Below are 16,948 nucleotides of genomic sequence, written 5' to 3' on the forward strand. Positions count from 1 at the left end.
GCCAGAAACCCCTGCCTTCAGCTCAGCATTGGGAAGAAGGGGTGAAATCTGTTGCTCAGGATTTTGCTCCTTGTCACTAACCCTAATTCTGAATACACCCCTGTGGCCACCACCACTGAGCTTTGCTCTGCAGAGAGCGACCCTTTTTATTTGCTCTCAGCCTTAAAAGCAGGACAGGCAGTGGGCAGCAATTTGCTGTCCTCCCATCGGTACTACTCAGCCTTCTGAGATCTAAGCTCCTGCCTCCCCCGTCCCATCACTGGGCAGCGCGGGGCTGGCACGGTCATGGGCCGGACCCTGTGCACGGGAAGGGGTCGGCAGGAGCTGGCCACGTCGCTTCCCTGCTTCCCCCTCCGGGGATCTGGTCCTGCGGCACAACCTGCCTTAAACATGGAGCGAGTCAGGCCACACAGCACAGCCCCGAACCGTTCATACTGCAAGGTTATGGTCACCCAGGACCAAATTTTGCCCTCTGTAAATATACCCAGACCCCAGTGATGTCCCGGTGAGCACAATACATCCCCTGTGGATGGAAGTCATAGAGCCCAGCTCCTCTGGGCGTGCCGGTGGGCAAAGCCCCCGTGGCTCCAGCGAGGAGGGCAGCGCCACAAGGATGCCCGTGTACGCTGTGTGTGCTCATGCACCAGCTTTTGCTTCTGCTTTGTGTTGTCCTGAAGAGTCGTTAGTGGAGGATTCCTGCAGGAAAACCATGCAAATCCTTACCCATGCAAAAAAAACCTCGATCCGTGCAAACCCTTATCCCTCCAACCGAGGCGAGGGAGCACTGCCAGCCCTCCCTGCTCCCTGAGGCATCGCTTTGCCCAGCCTCGAAGCTGAAGGCCAGAGAGGAGCTAACGGTTCCCTGCAGAGGCCCAGCAGCCTCCCCAAGCCTGGCACAGGCGCTCCTGCTCGCAGGATTTTGGGGTGGATTTTGCAGCGCTGCTGCAGCTGAGAAAGTACACCTGGTCAGATAAGGATCAGGCTGTGCTGGTGGATTAAATTAAACAGCTTTTCTTTTTGTGCCAGCATATCTAATGAACAGTTCATCTCCCATGGGCAATTCTGCCATCTCAAGCTGCAGTCGTAAAGTGGCAAGCTTGGCAAAGCTGACTGCGCTGGCTTTACCCTCTAAAATTCTCAAGAGAGCTAATGAAGCTTGAAAGCTAGCGAGAGCTCTCGTGATCTCAGACCCGTGTTGGTGGAGAACATTGCTTAGGCAAGGTGCACCTCCTAGAGTTGCAGTTTGGTTCATGTTCAGACTTATGCTATTTCTTTTTAAAAGAAAGGTGTGGGGTGGTCCTAATCTCTCCCATCCAAACCCTGGGTTGAGTTTGTTGTTCCTTTCTGCAGCACTAATAAGATATAGCAACAACAGAGCTCTGAGTAGCTGAGACTGCTGGTTGAAAGCGCCCTTGATCTCGGTCAGGCTGGCTCCCGCTGCCGGCTGGTTCCCTCGCCGCTGCGCAGCACCCGGACCCTTTCCACCCACGTGCCCGTGGCTCAGCCGGCCATGCCTGCTGCCAGTGTGGGTGATGGGCGCTGCCTGCCCCACACCAGCCCAGCAGCACCCGTGGGTTTGCTTTCCGTGTCCTCCGCTTACCGTCTGCTTCTGCCACGTCAGAGTGCCATCTCGTGAGACACGTCGCTCCGGCTGCCCAAGCATCCCGAGCAGCCCCGGCACGGCTCATCCGCTTTCTGTTGCAGGTTCACTCACCCGCTGATGCTGGGCTCCGGCATGCACACCTCCGGCATCCCGCACCCCGCCATCGTGCCCCACTCCGGCAAGCAAGAGATGGAGCACTATGACCGGAACATGTAAGTTGGGAGTGACGGCAGGGCTCAACAGCGTTAGCGCCTTAATAACCATTTCATTTATCCCTGTTAATGCTTGCATGGGGGGGGTGGATGGATGAACACCAAGCTCTACCCGCATCAGGCAACGGCGTGCATCCGAGGTGCAGATCTCAGGCCCCCCACCTGCTAGTGCTGTCGGGGTGGTTTGGTGTCGAGTCTTGTGCTGAGCTCGTCTGCCAGCAGGCAGACAGGCCGGAGGGCGGCTCTGGTGCTGACAGCTCCTCTTTTGGTCCCACCAAGGAAACCTCAACCAGAACCAAAGAGAGAGAAGGAAGCCAAGAAGCCCACTATCAAGAAGCCCCTGAACGCTTTCATGTTGTATATGAAAGAAATGCGGGCGAAAGTCATTGCCGAATGCACCCTGAAAGAGAGCGCCGCCATCAACCAGATCTTGGGAAGGAGGGTAAGAGCACGCGGGGCTCGGTGCCGTCGTCCCACTGCAGCATCCCTGTCCCTTACAGCTGCTTTTAAGCACGTAACAACCATCTGCTTTCAAACCCAGGTTCTCTTATCCCCGGAGCGGGGCGGCTGCGGTGGGGAGGGGCTGGGAGGGCTGATGCGGGAGGGGACAGCGGGGCCACGTCTCACCGCCGCGCTTGTCCTTGCAGTGGCACGCGCTGTCCCGGGAGGAGCAGGCCAAGTACTACGAACTGGCTCGCAAGGAACGGCAGCTCCACATGCAGCTCTACCCCGGCTGGTCTGCCAGAGACAACTACGTGAGTGGCTTCTGCGGCTCGGACCCCCTCCCCATGGCATGGCCAGAAATGACCCAGGGCGGGCTGACAACTGGTGTTTGCCAAACAACCCACCTGTCCCTGGTAATGCCATTCCTGATGGCACGATAGCTGTAGAAATTCACCTTTCAGGAGTGCTTTGAACATCCTCTTGGCTCATTGCCTATCCGTAGCACACATGTTATAGCTCCCCAGCTACCACAACCACCTGGTCGCTTATTGTCCAAGTAAATACAACTAGAAAGGAAGGGGAACTTTTAAATGATGCGGATGATCTTTGGATATATAATTGCGTGGAAATCCACTGCTTTGTGCATCTTGGGCAGCAGCTGAGACACCAGCCCAGTGGGAGCAGAGCATGGGGCAGACATGCGGGAAGAGAAATTCAGGTTGGGATGGCCGGGGGCGCTGAACAGGCACCTGTAGCCTGCTCAGCACCATTCGCTTTGTGGTAGCGCCGTGTTCGTCAGCTTGAAATCATGGGGTTGGGTACCGTGGGCTCCGTAGCCCCGGCCCCATGGGGCTGAGCCAAGGACTCGCTGCGGGTTTGGGGGGATTTGCTGAATTGCAGGCTGCTGGCTCTGTTCTGCGGGTTTAAAACTAGCACAGGGTGTCTGCCCAAGCCATGGTCACGGGAGCATAATAGTAATGGGAAATAATTGTGAAAAAGGCAAAATAGCAGAGCGTAAGCTGCTTTATATGAGTCTCGCAGGCTGTTCAGGTCCGATTTCGGACTCTCCATGGGGTTGCATCCCAAGCAGCAGCCCCGTGTATTGCAGGGCGTGTAACGATGCTCGCAGGATGACAGCCGACGAGTTTCTGTCTGTCCCTCGGCGACCTTGATCCCACCCTGAGCAGTCATTATTTGAGGACCCTGACCAGATAACCATGCCACGTTCGAAGTATCCAAATGCAATTTGAGCGAATGCAGACGACAGCACTGCTCATTCTGTGAGCTCGCGAGCTCAACCCGGCTCTTTGGCGAGCCTGTTTCCCAACCAAGTTTGCTGTTACGGGGAAAAAAAAAAAACCTTTCCAGATTGAAAAAGGAAAAGAAAGTCCCCCAAACCAGGCAGTGGCTGCTGGACGGAGCAGCTGAGCCACGCAGCACATAGTGGTTCTCAGCAATAAAAATTAACTAGTGCAGAGGTCCCTGAAACATGCTGAGTGTTGGGAAGGTGCATTCCCATGTCCAGAAGAGCCTTCCCTGTGTACAAGGGAAAGGAGGGAAGCTCCAGCCTTGCTCTTCCCCAGTTTTGGCTGTAGCAAGGTACATTGCCATGGTAGTCAATGCCAAACCTATCCCCAAGGTGTGAGCAGAAAAAACTGTGTTTGGTTTTTATAGAGAGATAACTTGTCTCTACATCTAAAATAGTGGCTCTTTTTGGAAGGGCTGCCATGGACCACCCACGCTGGCATGGCTGGGACTCCCAGGGCCCCCCACTCCCCAGGAAGAAGTGGCGGCGGCTCCTGGGCTGGCGGGACTGAGCTGTTTCACGCCTCATAGTGGTAGGGACAGCACTTGGGAAGCCTCCAGGGTATTCCCTGGAACATTTAAAGGTTACTCTTAAAAAAAAAAATCACTTCCTCTTAGCCATGTTAACCACTTCAGTGGCATCGTGTTAAACGAGGTTGCATAGGTGTAGCGGTACCCCAGAAGCACAGGATACACGCCGGGTCTTTTCTAGTGGCTTTCTCAACTGGTTTGATCTTACATGCCTAATGAGCGCCTTAGAGACGTGGAGCAAAGCACACGTAAGTCTTCAAATGTCCGTCCATCGACTCTAGGGCTCTGCCCTTTGATCTAAGGCTCTGTCATTTCGGTCGCAGCTGCTTTCTTTCCCCTGGGAGCCACACAGCAAGCACCCGTCCAGCCCACCCTGATCCGAGTCCTCCTTCCAGAAAGCCCAAACTCCATTGAGGGTGAGAAAACACCCTTAAACAGACCAAAAAGACCCTAAAAAGCAAAAAAAAAATAGAGGGCAGAGATGACGCAGAGAAAGCACAGGTTACAGGAAGCCCCCAGCCCGTGTTTCCCTGCAGCAGTACAGGTATCCCTGCCTCCTTGCAAACACAGACCAGGAGCTCAGCATCCATATGTAGCTTTACAGGATCAGTGCTGGATGCTGCCACCCTCCAGAGCCACCCTTAGAGAAACCAGGGCAGCACCAAAGGTTTTCTTTGCCCCAGAGGTGCTGCCCCGGCTTCTCTAAGGGCGGCTCCGGAGGGCGGCAGCACCTGAAGAGCATCAGCATCTGGAGGGCAGCAGGATCACTGAGAGCAAGGCACCATCTTCCTCCAAGACCAAGCACATCCTCCATGGAAATCTCAATCCTGTAGCATCCTTCATCTTGGCAAGGGCCACTTCCTTGCTCCAGAAGAGTTTTCCCTCTGTGGCTAGTGGGCTCTGAAGGCGCACGTCGGCTCTCCCAGCATCAGCAAGCAGCTGCTTCGGGTCTTGTGGTCGTTGCAGGAGGTGCTTTTCTCTCTGGAGCTTGGGCGGGGAGGAGGAGGAATGTAGGTCACTTTTGCAGCACGTGATGCGGATATCAGGCAGGAAATACAGTTGCTCCCACACTGAAGCAAAAGCTTACCGCAGCTCGGAGCTTTCCACCTTCACTCAAACCACAAGAAGTCATATAAAAAGTCAAGGGCCAAAGGTGGCCCTGCGAGCTGCCTTCTCCACGCAGGCCAGATTTGCTCCTGCGCCGCTGTGCCCTCTTTAATAAGCTCCTTAGGAGTTGTTGCGTATTGTGAGTCAGAGAGGCAATTTGGGGATAAAATTGGGTTTTCTTGTAAGTGAGGGAAGAAAACAGAATGAGAGATTGGTCCCAAGATGTGAAAGTGCTGAAATAGATAAGTATTATTTAAAAATAAATTTCTGGCTATTTCCTAAAACTGACTTTCCCATTTGAAATCAGGGGTGCTCCTCCTGGTAACACATTATAGAGCAATTTCTGTTCAGGTATAAGGCACCACATTAAAGCATTTTTTAGAAATATGAGGAGGGAGGAGGAATAAGAATACGCCAGGAGGATCAGCTGTTGATCAGACCGCCTCCGTTGCATGTAGTAAATCTTGTTTAACTCTATTAATCTAGGTAAATCTATTAATTAAATTATCAGACATTTGATTGATGATTCTACATCAGGGTGGGCCGAGGAGGACTGGCAGGAGTCGGCAGAGGTGCTGAGCAGCGCAGGCACAGGCGCTGGGTTTATTACATTTGTTTTGCATCCACCCACATTCTCTCTTGCGCCTTCTTACGCAGCCTGCAGTGTCAGTCAGGGTCTCAGCTGTGTTTGTAGCACGGTCACGGGCTCCGAAAACAGAGCTGGGGAGCAGCGTCTTGGGCAGAAGGTGCAGCAGACACGGTGGGGTGGCAGCAGGGATGCAGCCGCCGGCTCCTCTGAGTTTCTGTTGCTGGTTCTGCATACGTGCGGATCTCGTGCAGAGTGGTTCTGGGATGAGTCAAACTGCCCGTGGTGCTGGAAGCGAGGGGTTATTCCTGAGAAAAGGTACAGGAAAAATTTGTGCCATGTGAAAGGCGGCCATCGGCATGCGTGCGAACACAAATCTGGGTGGTTGCTTTGAGGGTTCCTCCTGCGTTTCCTCTCCGGAGCATTGGACTGGGCAGCTGGGGAAAAGAAAGGGATGCCCACATAGACGAACCTGAGCAGATCCCCTTGCAGTGATTCCCAGCTCACCTCTCCCTGGAACGGGCAGAGCCGGCGGCACCGCAGCTGTTACAGCCGAGGACCTGGCTGCTCGCCCAGGCGGCAGCAGCCCTCCCCGGCAGCCCGATCCAGCCCCGAGAACCCTGCACAGCACCCTCAGGCTCCTGGGAGTGAGGACTAACAGCCTCTCCTTTGTTTTCCTAGGGGAAAAAGAAGAGACGAACACGGGAAAAGCAGCAAGATTCCAACTCAGGTAAATGCTCGGTGGCTGTCCCTTCATTTCTGCTCAGAGGGGATAATCCGAAGGCAAAGCTGTTGTCGTGCTTTACCATGTTTTCTTTTATTCTCCTGAGCTTAATGAAAGAAATACGTGCTTTTTTTTTTTTTTTAAGACATGGTAAATTAACATTTCTGTGACTTTTTTCATAGACACGTTTGAATTAGAACATGGGGGGGGTTCATGAAAACTGAAAATAGTAGATTTTGGCAAGTGTGTAACTTCATATAAATTATCACTAAACTTAATCTATTCAAAATATCCAGGGTGAATGTCCCCATCAGCGCTACCGAGACCGTTAATTAAAGAAAACCCCTCTCAAATGCATCAATACCGCACATGGGACTAAATGCAGTGACAGATTGAAGCTCACCTGTGGGACTACCCCAGATTTCATTTTCATTTCAAAGTAACCTACAGTTCCAGCAAAGTCACACTAGAAACCGGTACCAGTTGCCTCCCTGCACCACACTGTTTATTAGAAAAGGACCTTTTGACAGATTTCAGCTGGTGACACGCACCTCCCCATCATCCAAGGCTATTTTGTACTGGTTTCCGAACCATTGCTGCCATGTCAGCGATAAATAATGTCTGTACCACTAAGTATTCATTATAAAAGATCAAGCGACTGTCCTTGCCCACTATGGCATCACGTATACATGAAGTTAGACAGCCTGTTTTTTTCCAGTACGTCCATTCTGCGATTGCCTATGGACTTACAAAGAGCTTTTCCCACTCTCCAGCCCACCAGTTCGTTCCTGCTCATTGCTTTTTACTTTTGGATGAAATTAAGTCGGCCAGATGACAGGCTGTTGGCTTTCTAAGCAAAACTCTTGTTCTCTCTCCCGCCAGAAGTGCTCCCTGGGGAGGGGGCCAGGTCAGCCTGTTGCTCTCCTGGCCTTGCACACCCACGCCCAGACCATCACACCTGAGTTGGGGTCCCCAGGGTGCACAGCTGGCCGCGTCTGGGCAGTTCACTTGTGGGTTAGGACACGGGAGTCCAGCTCTGGTGTTACTGCTGTGGATTACACGTCCATGCGACCAGAATCCAGCAGCCTGCATTAATTCATGAAGTTCAGATTATCTCATTGATTTAATGAATTGCTGGTGGATGAGCTCTTTGAATTGTCCATAAAAAGCAATTCCATGACTATGTCCCAGTAATATCTTCAATTTAGTTAACACTGTTGAGCTCATTCAGTGTCTAGACTGATAAGGGGAATACAGTCTTTTAGGCTTATATGTAATAGATACATATATATATTTATATAGCCATATGTATGTCTAGTCTGTGTGATACAAAAATAATAATTTCACCTGGTATGGAATGAAAACCAAGTGCTGTTCATACACAACAGGAGGCACTGGTGGTGGCTGAAAGAGGGAACGTGAACCCAGCACAGAAATGTGCTGTTCAAATCCCATTTATAACACTAGAGAAAAAACCATGATGTGCCTGAAAGCAAACAGGGCTTCACCGTAATGAGTCCCGTAATTATACAGCAAAACTGGACTGTTTTAGGAAAGGCCACGTAGAATAGCTTTTCTGTTAAAACTGGAAGGCGAATGGTGGGGGGGCAGAGCAGAATAACCTGGTCCTGGGTTTCCTTGGTGCTAACTCTGCTTTCAGCCTGCTTCTGCAACATTTCCTCCTCTTCTTTTCCATGCGCAGTCCGAGCTCACTGGCAGCCCCATTTAATCGCTGCTGGAAAGGCAGGGAGCAGGTAAGGGTGCAGACGCAGGAGGCAGGCAGTGCCTCTGGGATTTGGCAGCTTTTCCAAACTTAAGAAATTCAAAGAGCCGTGAATTTCCCCATAATTGCCCATATTTCCCGGAGCTGAGGCCGTTTCCCAAACCTCCCCCTTCTCCAGCTGCCAGCAGTGATCACTGATACTTGCCTAACGATCACCTTTTTCCAGGAGAGGTGGTGCCAGCACTGGTCTGTTGCAGAAAAAAAATTGGATTGTAGTCTGTTAGTCATGTGTTCAAGTGGCTAAAATGATGTTGCCTCTTTTCTTCCTCCTGCTCCTCCTCCTCTTTGTGCCTCTGCCTTGCCCATTCTCCGCCACGCATGTTTCTGTGTTCAGATCCTGCCTCTCCTAAGAAATGCAGAGCTCGCTTTGGCCTCAACCAACAAACGGACTGGTGCGGCCCGTGCAGGTGTGTATCGGCATCTCCTCGCTGCTGGGGTGCTCCTGGGCGAGCGGGTTTGGCTCCGTGTGTGCTCCTGCAGCCGTCCCAGCGCCGGCGGGGGCTGCTCCGGCCAGGCGGGGTTGGGGTTTTCTCTGGGCATCGGCAGGAGTTGTTGTCCGAGCTGCAAGGGTCAGGCTGAACCCTGGGTTTCTTACCCGCCACGGGCAGTGTTGGTGTAATGCTGTATGTGTTCCTTGGCTGATGGACTTCCCTGGTGTTAAAAGCTTATTTCCAGGGTGGAGGCCTCTGTGACGCTGATGTAGGGCTTTTTTCCCGTTAGAGATTTCCTATTGCATAAACAGCACCCTAGTGCCAGCAGTGAGTTGTTAATGTGTTTATTTTTCCTATTTATACTGGGGCTAACCATGTATTTTGAGATCCAACCCTTCTTGGCCCTGAAGTTTTGCAGTGCCCACCGTGGGGTGGGAGAGCCGCACGCAGTGAGACAGTTTGCAAGCACCCTGTGCCTTGGGCATCTAGGGAATGGCCACGTCCAGGCGATAGTAAAACCTAGTGCATGAACCAAGTGCTACCTGGCTTAGGGGGTCTGCAAGCGCAGCCTGGCAGAAAAAGCTCCTGGAGGGCTTCTGGACCTGGGCACAGAAGCATGGAGAGGCTCCAGCCTGGACAGAGGTCTGCGATTCATGGCACATTTTTAAACCAATGTATTGAGGACTCCAGCAAAATCTGGAAGTAAAATATTGCTTGATGTGCTTATGACAGCTTAAAGTGACTAAAATCCTTTAGTCTCCCCAAATCTGAATCCCGAAGCGCAGCCCCGCAGAGTCCCGCGGGTGCGTGACCTTGCTGGTGGCCCGAGCAGCAGCGGCGGGAGCTCAGGTCCCGGTGGCTGAGCCCGAGGTGAGCTCCCCTCCCTGCGGCCGCGTCCTGCCGCGCAGCAGCTAAACCTCCCCGCTCGCCTGTTACACCCTGGGTCATGTCATCAAGCACCATTTTTTAACTGATTTAAGAATCTGGACAGAGCTCCCTTAACGTCTCTTTACACTGAATGTCCAGAGGGGGGTTTTTGTGAGCCCCCCCGTCACTTACACAGCAATGCCACCGAGCTGAGAGCCCCGTACCGCAGCGCAGGGCACGGCTGCAGCTCTGCGGGCAGCTCCTCCAACTTCACTCTGCCTCCGTTTGAACTCTCTTAATTCAGCTTCTCTTCACTGCTTCCGGATTAACACGGGCTGCTGAAGTGCTCGGAGATCTTGGCATGCTTTTATTTTTTTAACCTTTGCCTCTCACACCCTGGTTAGTCGCAGCTGTTCTGCAATTCCGCGTACTAATGTGCTGCTGCCAGCTCACGGGCTCCTGTTGCACGTGCTCCGGTCACCTGCGGAGAGCAGCTTCCACCGGAGGATTTCCACCCCACAGGAGAGAGGTTAACTGGTTAAAACTGGGTGTTCCTGCTCTAGAGCTTTCACCCTCCTCCCCCTCGCTCCAGGCAAACCGCTCCAGGGTGCTGTAGTTCCTAAAGGGAGAGGGACTAATCCCTTTAGCTGTGTGATAGCCAGGTCATCTGTAGCCCACCAACCAGTTCATTATCAGCAATCTGTAGTATCAGATCTGCTCTTTTTGCCCTTATTTTAAATGGAAACGATGGATAGATTTGTATCATCTCCAGCAGGTCATTGCAACTCCCCATCCGGCAGCTACTCCTGAGGTGTCGATGGGAAATACAGCTTCCCCTCGGGCTTGTCTGCTCTGGGAAATTGCAGCCCGTGTAAAATAACCTCCGCGTTAAATAGTCAGTTCAGCAGGGCTGTCGTGTTTCATATCGCATTAATTGGGTCACCACGGCTAACGACGACACTGACGGCAGTAATAGCACTTCTCTTGTTCACATCCAGTGCAAAGTCATGTTTAATACTGGACTAGTTAATACATATTCTAACACTTGTCTGGTTTTTCATTAGTAAGATCAAAGCAAGGTGTATGCCCGCATTAGCAAGTTCTCCATTTGATCTGTTTTCCTCAAATGAGACAGCCGAGGCAGGCAGCCGGGCGGGCGGAATATGGCCTCTTTAGCTATAAAGTCATTAATACTATCTCCAGCAGAGGAATCGTTCCCTCACTACTATTAAGGTGACATTGTGAGACTTCTTTTGTTAAAAACTACACTGAGATGTTGGAGGACCCGCAGGAGGTGACCTGAGGGATCCGTCACGCGAAGAGGAGGAAAACCAGCTCAACAGAGTGTAAAGCCAACATGAGACAGTGCGAGGGACTGACTCTGGGTAGCCAGGAGCGGTTAAAGGCATCTGGGCCTGAGATGACAACTGGAACTCGGGCTAAATATTCCTGGTTTTGACACCAACCAGCAGAATTGTCAAGGGGTGTAGAGAAATCGTGCTGAAATGCAGTTACAGCGAGGACTTGTATGACTTGTAATTTTGAGACCCCCCAAATCATAACATACAAACAAGTGGGGAACCTGAATATCTTCTCCAGGGGGGATGAAGGGATGCTGGTCCCTGCTCCCCAGGCACCCCTGGCTTCGGGATCTTCCCGGTCCCAGCGGGCTTCTTGCTAGAAGAGCGGGGCTAGGGGAGGAGAGTTGCCGCCGATGGGGTACTTTTCTGTAAAAAAAACCCTTTTTGTGAGTAAATCTTCCCCGGCTGATGAGCTCTATTTGTCACGCTCCACAGAAAGGAAGAGCGGGACTGAGTCTTTCACAGTTGCAGTTCATTCAGGTCCTTCTTCTGCCTAATCTTTCTCTGTAGCATCTGTCCACGTTCCATCTGGTACTCGTACCTCTGCTTCCTAAGGGAGATGTGACAGCAAACATGTCCTGCCCGGGAGAGCCACGGGCTGAAGCGTGAACTGGAGCGCTGTCAGGGCTACTTTTTCCTTAGCTTAGTTAGCTGTTTAAAAGGTGATGCGTCCTCCGAAGACCGGCGAGTCTTCTGAAGGGCTTAGGTCTAGTCCGACATCCAAAGCAGGCCCTCAGGCAGTCCCGGACCGTGTCTTCCTCCAGCTGGTCCCAGGCCATTTTCTTCCCTCTTTCTGAACCTCTGTTGAGCACTTTCAACTCCGCTGTGTCACTGAGTCGGGAAGGACCATAAAGTATTTTGAGATGCAGAGATGGCCGGGATCAGAGGCTTTTGCTGCAGATGGAAGAGCTAAGCTGATGGTGTATGGGGCACACGTCGAGGAAGGCGCTAGGAAACAGGCCGCAGGCAGAGACACCGTTAAGAGTTTGAGCCGACCTGCATCGCCTTAGGAGAAAGGCCAAAACCGGTGCGGAGGGCCGCGTCCTGGCGCTCCCGACACGGCGGCGCCGAGCGGGCAGAGCCCAGGGCCGGCCGGGCGCCCGCCGGCGCGGTGGCCCCGCGACGCCGCACACACGCGTGTCCCGTGAGCGCTGCTGCAGGCGGGAGCGGGCTCACGCGGCGGGGGGTCGCTTCCCTCTGGAACCCGGTGGGAGCGCGTTCGCCCCGCTCGGCCCCCCAGGAGCAGAGAAGCCCGCACGGTGGTTTAGTGCTGGGCTGGAGGGAAGTGGTCTCCTCGATTTGATTTTTATTATTGCTTTGATTTTTTTATTATTGTTTCGATTTTTATTGTTTCGATTTTTATTGTTTTGACTTTTATTGTTTCAATTTTCGTTATTTTGATTGTTTTTTCATTATTTCTATTATTGTTTCCATTTTCATTGTTTCAATTTTGTCTCAATATTGTTTCAATTTATTGTTTCGGTTTTCATTGGTTTGATTTTTAGTATTGTTTTTTCATTATCATTTTGATTTTTAGTATTGTTTTTTCATTATAATTTTGATTTTTAGTATTGTTTTTTCTTTATCATTTTGATTTTTAGTATTGTTTTTTCATTATCATTCTGATTTTTAGTATTGTTTCGATTTTTATGACTGACATTTGATTTTTTTTTTTAATTGTCATTATGACCCGCTCCCTGCCTTTCCTGGGCGAAGCCTTCCCATTTCAATTCCGCTCACAGAGCAGCGCGCTCTTGCAGCCGCAGCAGCGGGTCTCACGTATGACCGTCAACTCACGCTTTATTCACAGATAACTCTCTTCACTGTTCTTAGGAGGAAAAAGAAGTGCATTCGGTACTTACAAGGAGAAGGACGCTGTGCCAGCCCAGTTTCTTCCGATGGAAGTGCTATAGACTCCCCTCCCTCTCCTCTGGATGCACTCCAATGCATCTCCTCTGCTTTTCCTTCAGACAAGCTTGCAGCCCCCGCTGACTCCGCACACAGAGAACAGCCCGACCCCTTCCCCGTCTCCGCTCACCTCCAAACCGCCACCTGCTCCTCCAGACTGACCACCAGGTGCTCTTCTGCGCCCGCAGAGTCCCCAGCGTACAGCGTGGCCTCCACGGGGACATAGTCCCACGCGCCCAGCTGCCTTGGCCGGGACACTGGGCACTTCGCTCTCTCCCGCCTGGTTTCGCTGCCCATTGAAAAGGACCAGAGGCCCACCCAAATTCCCCGTCTCACTGCAAAACGTGCAAAGTTAGGCAACAGGATGGCTTACGGATGCTGGAAAACTCATTTGGTTTTTTTTTCTTTTTTGGGGGGAGGGGGTGGTGTTAAAGATAGAAAAGTGATTTAAAAAAAAAACAAGAGGTAAAAAATAAGTACTTTGCCAAAATTTAAAGTGCTGACGAGTAAACAAGCCTTTTGTCCCTGCCCTGTGCTGCTTTTTCTGTTTGTTTGGGTTTTTTCTTTCTGTATTTTTTACTGCATTATCTTCAAGTATGGCAGAAAGCAGAGACGAACTCCCCAGCTTGCCGCAGTAGATGGTAGGTGCTAGCAGCCTAACACTGGCTTCCACTCCCCGCCTTCCGAGCTGCTTTAAAGTATAGTCACTCACTCACCGATCTCTCATAGCCGTTATACCACGGAGCTGGAAAAGCTGGAATAGGAGCAATTTTAAAAGCCCCTCATGTCTGAAAATGAGATGTAGCGATGCTAGCTTTCTGATCTGACCGGCTGACAAGAGAAATGAAATATTTAAACCAACGAGGTGAATTTTTTTAAAACTTCTTGTTTGAGAACAGGAAGATATTGTTTACAGGTCACAGGTCGCTGCGCAGACAGGTCCCGCTCCGCGAGTGTACAGCGTGGCAGGGGAAAAGCGAGCGCTAACCGGACAGCGACGGGAGCTTGGCCCGGCCGCTGGGAGGTCTGACGGTCGATTGCTCGGTGCAGGGTCTCCCTTGCTGTTTGGAATTGTCCACTGCGGATGTGGACGGCCAGAAATCTCCCCAGATAGGCTGGGCGAAGCCCCAAAAAATCAGTTTGCTACTGGGGCCTTGACCCACCTCTGCGCGTAGGCAGGGCGGGAGCCCCCGGCCCGGGCAGGGGACGGCGCCGTCCCAACAAGCCGCCTCCTGCTGAGCGGCCGGGGCGGAGGAGAGGTGCGAGCTCTGCCGCGCTCGGCGCTCCCCTTCCCGAGGGCAGTCTGGCAGCAGATCGGCACACGACCCTGCTCGCCGCGTCAGGCACCCGTCTGCGCGCACCCCCAGCACGGTCAGAACCCTTTTATTTTTCATGATTTGGTGTGTAACTTCCTAAAAAAAAAAAAACAAACAACCACAACTTATTCTAGCTTTTTCTAAAAGATCCTCCCTCCACCCCCCTGATGATGCCGAACGTTAGCGCATTCTCTCCAGCTTGAAAACGTTCACCAGTTTCTGGTACTTTATTTATATTTTGAGCTTGATAAACAAAAAACACTGTGGACAGATTGTGATCTCCCTGAACCGATGCAAATCCCAAATTAATCCAAGTTCTTGATTTCCTCCAGGTTTACAGACTTCTCACAGAGACCACAATCTAGTCCAGGGGAAATATTTCCTGCTTGAAAGAAATATATTCTAGACTGCTGAAGAGAAAAATAACACCACACTGAGGGAGAGGGCGGACTATTTTTTTCTACTTTACAGAATAGGTTTTAGAGTACTGGATACAAATTATGTAGTAATATTATTGTAGAACTGCAAGAAATTTAAGATGACCTTTATAATGTACAAAATATTTTTATATTTTTTTCTTAACGCAAAAACACCCTAATTTTTTACATTGGGCTGAACGTAACTTTTTAAACAAGTTTATGCCTCAAAGATTGAAAATTAAAAAAAAAAAAAAACCAAACCTGAGTAGTCTGTAGAGCAGCTTTGGGTTTATTCCCTTTATTTAGGTACTTTTGCTTATAGTAGCGTAGATTTTTTTAATTCCAGTTTTAGTTTAGAAGATCTAAACCAATCGCTTTATTCCTCTCCTGTGTAAATGTAACTTCAGAAGCACTGAATGAAAGCTACGTGCACAAACCTGAAAAGTTTGAAAAAGAGTCATTTTTAAAGTTTGACAGCATCGTTTTAACCCTTAGAGAAGTAGCATTACCTGAACCGACTGCCGTACTTAGTCACGTACGTACTGCACTCAGAGGGTTAACTATATAGCACTAGATCAATGTGCAACCTGCTCGTTTTTAAATTATTTTAGCAAGCTTAGGCAACAGCATGCTCCAGTGCTGAACAGAGGAACTCAGCAGACTCTTCCCAGGTCTGACAGCCTCTTTTTATCACTTGATTTAAAAAAAAAGAGGCTTACAAAAAAAAAAAAAATAGCTGTCTCAGCTCACCGTTTGTCACTCTGAGACCCTCTGATGTAAGGCGCTGTAGAAGCGCCAGCTACTGTAAACGCCACAGGTGGCAAATCAGCCACAGCAGCCCGGTGTAACTCGGCACTGGGGGTAAAGCTGGCACAGCTTAATACCCAACTGGTATTTTGTGGTTGGATGAAACATGTAACTTAGCAGCAAAGCAAAGGCGGGTATAAACGAAGCAGCAGATGTGTCTAAATAACACCAGAGGAAATTCAGGGGAAAGTCCTGAACAGTATTAAACTGCGCGTCCTGCCCAAGGACCAAACGGCACGAGCGGACGCAGACCAGCCATCACTCATTTCAGAACTCACCGGGGCTTTCACCCATTTATTTCAAGGCTACTTCAGCCCCTCCAGTGTTGTGGATGCCTGCCTTGGTTCAGGGCACGCTGACGGGCAAAAGGCCCATCTGTGTCACAGCATCCTCTCACCATTATTCCATCCGACTCCTGCAAAAGCTGCGCACTGGAACCCACCGCCCCCCTCTCCGGGAGCCCTTCCTCGTGCGCTCGCGGCTCAGGAGCAGTTCCACAGCCAGGCAGCTGGAGCAGGTACACCCGTTCTCCAACGCAGCACTGGTCTGACCCTCCGCTCTGCTCTATACGTACCGGTGTAGCCAGACCTTACCCTGGGCTTTCAGCTACCACAGTGTAAACTCAGACTATCCGCCTGGTGTACTGTAACACGGTCAGTTTATACTGGTGTAGCTGAGAAAAATTTAACCTTTTTTTCCTCCCAAAACACACCAATAAGAGAAGTTTAAGCTGCCCCTTTCCAAGACAAAACAGCAAGCATGACCAGCTCTCGTTACATGCCCCACGGCTGATAACCAATGCCAAAACAAAGTTACTTTTATTAATACCAAAAAAAAGCGTCTTTAGAAATCCTATATGAAGTGTTACTATTCTGTGTTAATACTCTTTTTTTAATAGAAGGAAAACTTTGCCCGTAACTTTTTATTGCAACAAGAATTTTTTTTTTTTTAGTTCTTTTACAGCAATTTCAACTCTTCCAGAAATACGTATTTGAATTCCTGAAATCAGTTTGAATGTAGAAGTCATGGAAATACCACTTCATTAAACCAAGTAAAACCACTGTATGTATGTAGCAGGGATAAATGTTTTGCAGCTGTACTTTCATTTGTCCAATGACTATCCATCATTTGTTGTAATTTTTTTTACTTCACTGAGTTTGTATTTTTTTGGCTTTTATGTTCAAAGTATGTTTATAGCTTTATAAATAAAGTAATTGCCAGACTGGCTCTTCAAAATAGGCCACTGGAAGTTATAATCCTATCAAACTGTCAAATAACGATTTCTTAGCATTCAAGAGGATGGCTGCTCTTTTTTTTCCCCTCCCCTTCAGCATTTGTATGTATGAATAGTTTTTAGAATAATTTCCAGTAGTCTTCAATAGGTAAGATGGAAATAGTAAACCAAAACTTAATACCTTCCTTCTACAATCCCTACTGACACCTCACCTTCCCTACCCACATTTAACCACTTCAGCCAAGAAGAGCTATCCCTGATCATGCCATGACTTTAAAAGAAAAAGGTTAAGGCAGCACCGTACAAGTTA

The 16,948-nt window shown here is 50.2% G+C and overlaps 1 protein-coding gene across 8 annotated transcripts in view; it reads left to right on the forward strand.

The window, feature by feature from the left end:
• TCF7 (transcription factor 7) overlaps positions 1 to 16,643 on the forward strand; it is a 75,228-nt gene extending 58,585 nt beyond the window's left edge. For 4 of the 8 annotated variants that reach the window (XM_064458308.1, XM_064458309.1, XM_064458310.1 and 1 more), the window contains 6 exons: positions 1,705 to 1,815; positions 2,095 to 2,257; positions 2,463 to 2,570; positions 6,470 to 6,518; positions 8,630 to 8,702; positions 12,788 to 16,643. In XM_064458308.1, the coding sequence (XP_064314378.1) occupies positions 1,705 to 1,815; positions 2,095 to 2,257; positions 2,463 to 2,570; positions 6,470 to 6,518; positions 8,630 to 8,702; positions 12,788 to 13,088 (805 nt within the window). In that variant the 3' untranslated portion in view covers positions 13,089 to 16,643. The remainder of the gene's footprint in view (positions 1 to 1,704; positions 1,816 to 2,094; positions 2,258 to 2,462; positions 2,571 to 6,469; positions 6,519 to 8,629; positions 8,703 to 12,787) is intronic. The other 4 variants (XM_064458314.1, XM_064458315.1, XM_064458313.1 and 1 more) reach the window with 3 other exon arrangements.
• Positions 16,644 to 16,948: the final 305 nt, after the last annotated feature.

The sequence above is a fragment of the Phalacrocorax carbo genome, chromosome 8 (genome assembly GCF_963921805.1).
Source record: "Phalacrocorax carbo chromosome 8, bPhaCar2.1, whole genome shotgun sequence".
In the NCBI taxonomy this organism is placed as follows: Eukaryota; Metazoa; Chordata; class Aves; order Suliformes; family Phalacrocoracidae; genus Phalacrocorax; species Phalacrocorax carbo.